Source organism: Echiichthys vipera (assembly GCF_963691815.1).
Source record: "Echiichthys vipera genome assembly, chromosome: 5".
In the NCBI taxonomy this organism is placed as follows: Eukaryota; Metazoa; Chordata; class Actinopteri; order Perciformes; family Trachinidae; genus Echiichthys; species Echiichthys vipera.
This window is the reverse complement of record NC_139830.1, coordinates 1,849,714-1,854,125: the sequence shown is the minus strand read 5'-3', so window position 1 is coordinate 1,854,125 and position 4,412 is coordinate 1,849,714. Positions and strand designations below refer to the sequence as shown.

The following is a 4,412-nucleotide window of genomic DNA, read 5'->3' as shown; positions in this document are numbered from 1 at the left end:
CTACTCCTGTTGTTGTGTCTCTCTCTCCACAACCGCAGGAAAAACAAAACTAATACGATGTCTTTGTCTTCCGCTTTTTCAGGATGATCCCAGCCAACCATAAGTACTTCCTGCTGAGCGACCTGGCGTCGACGCGGGACTACGAGCTGTGCGTTCTGGCCGTCTACGACGACGGCATCACCGCCCTGACGGGCACCAAGCTGGTGGGCTGCGTGTCCTTCTCCACGGAGACGGAGTACGGCGCTGTCACTCAATACGAGACCAGGTGAGTGCAGTTCACCTGGATGGAGATTTCAGGGGTGGATAATGAGATTTCAGGGGTGGTTCATGAGATTTCAGGGGTGGTTCATGAGATTTCAGGGGTGGCCAATGAGATTTCAGGGGTGGCCAATGAGATTTCAGGGCTGGCCCATGAGATTTCAGGGTTGGCCAATGAGATTTCAGGGGTGACCAATGAGATTTCAGGGGTGGCAGATGAGATTTCAGGGGTGGTCAATGAGATTTCAGGGGTGGACAATGAGATTTCAGGGCTGGCCCATGAGATTTCAGGGTTGGCCAATGAGATTTCAGGGGTGACCAATGAGATTTCAGGGGTGGCAGATGAGATTTCAGGGGTGGACAATGAGATTTCAGGGGTGGCCCATGAGATTTCCGGGGTGGCCAATGAGATTTCAGGGGTGGACAATGAGATTTCAGGGGTGACCAATGAGATTTCCGGGGTGACCTATGAGATTTCAGGGTGGCCAATGAGATTTCAGGGGTGACCAATGAGATTTCAGGGGTGGCCAATGAGATTCCAGGGGTGGCCCATGAGATTTCAGGGGTGGACAATGAGATTTCCGGGGTGACCTATGAGATTTCAGGGGTGGCCAATGAGATTTCAGGGGTGACCAATGAGATTTCAGGGGTGGCCAATGAGATTTCAGGGGTGGCCAATGAGATTCCAGGGGTGGCCAATGAGATTTCAGGGGTGACCAATGAGATTTCAGGGGTGGCCAATGAGATTTCAGGGGGTGACAAATGAGATTTCAGGGGTGGTCATGGACGAGAAGCTGAAATTCGATGTGAACACTGCAGACATCGTGAAGCGAGGGCAAAAGAGAATCCATCTGCCCCTCGCACTGAACTCTTTCTCTGTCAGCCATGTTGTTGTTCTGTGTGTTATTCTGGTATCAGTCTTTTATCCAAAGTCTCCTGTGTTTTCTCCTTCATCTGCCGGTTTCCCAGCCTCACGCTGAAAGATTAAAAACAGCTTATTCAGCATTATAAAAACCTGTTCCAAGATCACAGGAGGGAAATTTTGGGACGTGGCCCATTTTTGTGACCAACAAATCTGAGGAAAGGAAGCGATATTTGTTCTTTTCCTGGTCACGTGCTTGAATTTCCTCTGTTGCCCTCAGGTCGTCTCTGTGTCTCACCTATCTGTGAGACGAACCGTCTTTGTCCCCTCTGCTATCATTCATTCATCCATCTTCAGCCGCTTGTCCCTGTCGGGGTCACGGGGGGCTGGAGCCGACCCCAGCTGACATCGGGCGTGAGGCGGGGTCCACCCTGGACAGGACGCCAGTCTATCACAGGACACATAGAGACGAACAGAGACAGACAACCATTCACACCTACGGGTGATTTAGAGTCATCAATGAATCCGAACACCTGCACGTCTTTGGACTGTGGGAGGAAACCGGAGAACCCGGGGAAAACCCACGCAGGGGGGGACAAGGACCCTAAAGCACGGGGCACGGGACGGAGGCACAGTGGGAGTGCGCCCTAAGTTATCTGAGTTTCAGTACAAGTACCTCAAAGTTAAATGTACTTAGTTAATCTCCACTGCTGCACATATGGAAACTTTCCAGTAATGAATGAATATTTCCAACACACTATCTAAACTGAGGTCGGTTCAAGGAAAGTGGCTCCACGATCGGAGTTTGTCTCGGAGCTCATGGATGAACTCAACCTCAAGTAATTAACCAGCTGTTCAGATTTCCACCGAGGTAACAGGTGTTTTGACTTTGTATTAATTCTTTATGTTATGATGTAACCGTCCTCTCAGGAGCCACGGAGCAAAGGGTCGTAAATCTGGACGTGCATACCATGCTAACACGTTCTGGATCTCTCTCTCCAGTTCCTGGGAGGCACCATGGATCATCATCATCGGGGGATCATCGTTGCCTCTGTCCTCGTCTTCATCTTCATCCTCCTGATGAAATACAAGCTACACAGTAACCACTACAAACAGAAAGCCATCGCACGCCACGCCAACGTCTGCTCCCAGACCAACGGTAGGAGGAGGAGGAGGAGGAGGAGCCAAACGTCCTCGCTGTGCCTTCATCCTCCTCCTCTGCAGGGCAAGGTAACTGGAGGAAAAGGGTAAACATGAGACTCCTCTTTTGTTAACTTGTCTCAATAACCCGCCGCCTGTTGTTGTTGTTGTTGTCTCCGACAGGTGGAGGTGTGAATAAGAACTCCCAGCCGTCGTCGTCATCGGAGGGGATGGGGAGGAGCGTCTCTTCGAGGGACGACCATAGTGGACTTAAACCCCACCCACGACGATGACGCCATCTCTCAATAACACACAGAAACTGTCAATCAAACCCACAACTCACAAGTCCAAACCAATACTCCACCTCCCCCCCCCCCCTTTTTTAAATTTGTTTTCGTTGCTGGTGCCTGGAGCCAAACTCTACTTTACGCCGAGGAGCGGCTACCGTCATCGGTGAGTATCTGCTGTCAGAAAGTGATACAAGTACATTCATGTCCCTTTGTGAGTGAGTGAGTCAAGAGCATCTTCAATGGTGAAGTGCAGTAGAGCCAAAGACTTTTAAAAAATGGACGTAGCGTCTCCGTCGAGGTCCGTTCTCTCACTTGATCCAATCGTCCTCGCCTACGGGAGTCGCCATCTTGTCAGACTTTGACTCCGCCTCATTTCCTTTTACCAAAAAAGGCATGTATGTGACGTTGGGGGGGAGGGAGATACGTCCCATCTGGCTGACGTTTACTGATTAGCTCACATTAGCACCACCTACGCCCTACGACCAATGAGACCTCACAACCTGTATAATAAAGATGGACGTGTCTTTAATGGTGCAGTGCAGTAAAGCCAAAGACTTTATAAAAAAAAAAACGGTTTCAAAGGATGATATCTTTAGTGACGGAATCTTTGCTACTGAGCAGTTAGTAGCAGTTAGCAGCAAGTAGCAGCAGTTAGCAGCCGTTAGCAGCAGTTCGCTAGCTAACTGTTAGAGAATAAAACCCCTAACCCAGTTAAACTTCTCTCCAAAACTAGTAACTAGAGATGAAACGTTTTAAAAATGTCATATCGCAACTACAAAATACGGTTATCGCGGTTATCAGAATCATCGTGGTGGTCGTTGAAATGGACTAATACACATTGAAACAAGTTTTCTATTCAAAAACACACATAAAATGTTTAATTTTTGTTGAATAAACATTAAAATAATAACATAGGCAGTACATTATCTACAGTATATATGAAAATCCATCCATCTTCAACTGCTTGTCCCTGTCGGGGTCACGCGGGGTGGGGGTGGGGGGGGGTATGTGTGGCTGGAGCCGATCCCAGCCGACATCGGGCGTTGAGGCGGGGTCCACCCTGACAGGACGCCAGTCTATCACAGGACACATAGAGACGAACAGAGACAGACAACCATTCACACCTACGGGTGATTTAGAGTCATCAATGAACCGAACACCTGCACGTCTTTGGACTGTGGGAGGAAACCGGAGAACCCGGAGAAAACCCACGCAGACACGGGGAGAACATGCAAACTCCACACAGAAGGCCCCCAGCCGGGATTCGAACCAGGAACCCTCTTGCTGTGAGGCGACAGTGCTAACCACTACATCACCGTGTCAAAACCATGCATGCGGCTCTGCGTGGAGTTTATCTGACAAAGGAAATGAAAAAACACTTTCTTACCATTCAGCCTTTATTACTTTCTCTCGCCACCTTTGAAAAACAACCTCTCGCTATTACTTCCTGTTGCCTCTTCCATCCAATACAAACGAGTTTTGCTTCCCTCTCCCCCTCCTCTCCCCTCTCTCCCCCTCTCCCTCTCTCCCTCTCCCTCTCTCCCCCTCTCCCTCTCTCCCTCTCTCCCTCTCTCCTCCTCTCCTCCCTTCAGTCATTTGTTTGATTTTAATGAGTTGTGTTGTTTGGATGCCTTCTCTTCACTCATGTCCCAGTTCAAGGTCGTTTTGTTTGTCTGTCATCCTCCGCCGTAGCTTTTCTCTTTGTCTTGTAATATTTCTGTCACCAAGTGCGATGTGTATCATATCGCGACGTATCTTATCAAAGCTCTGGAGGCTTTTTTCTCCCCTTCACACGGTTTATGAGCTCTTTTCTTTTCATCTCTGTGAGTTCAGTGGATGGATTGTGACACTGACGCTGCTCT

The 4,412-nt window shown here is 49.1% G+C and overlaps 1 protein-coding gene across 1 annotated transcript in view; it reads left to right on the top strand.

The window, feature by feature from the left end:
• Positions 1-2,569, top strand: part of LOC310947237 (leucine-rich repeat and fibronectin type III domain-containing protein 1-like protein) — a gene marked incomplete at both ends in the record, with an annotated part of 43,970 nt that extends 41,401 nt beyond the window's left edge. Inside the window, 7 exon segments of the mRNA XM_083914001.1 lie at positions 83-240; positions 243-265; positions 2,123-2,284; positions 2,286-2,306; positions 2,308-2,350; positions 2,444-2,493; positions 2,495-2,569. Coding sequence (XP_083770127.1) covers positions 83-240; positions 243-265; positions 2,123-2,284; positions 2,286-2,306; positions 2,308-2,350; positions 2,444-2,493; positions 2,495-2,569 — 532 coding nt within the window.
• Positions 2,570-4,412: the final 1,843 nt, after the last annotated feature.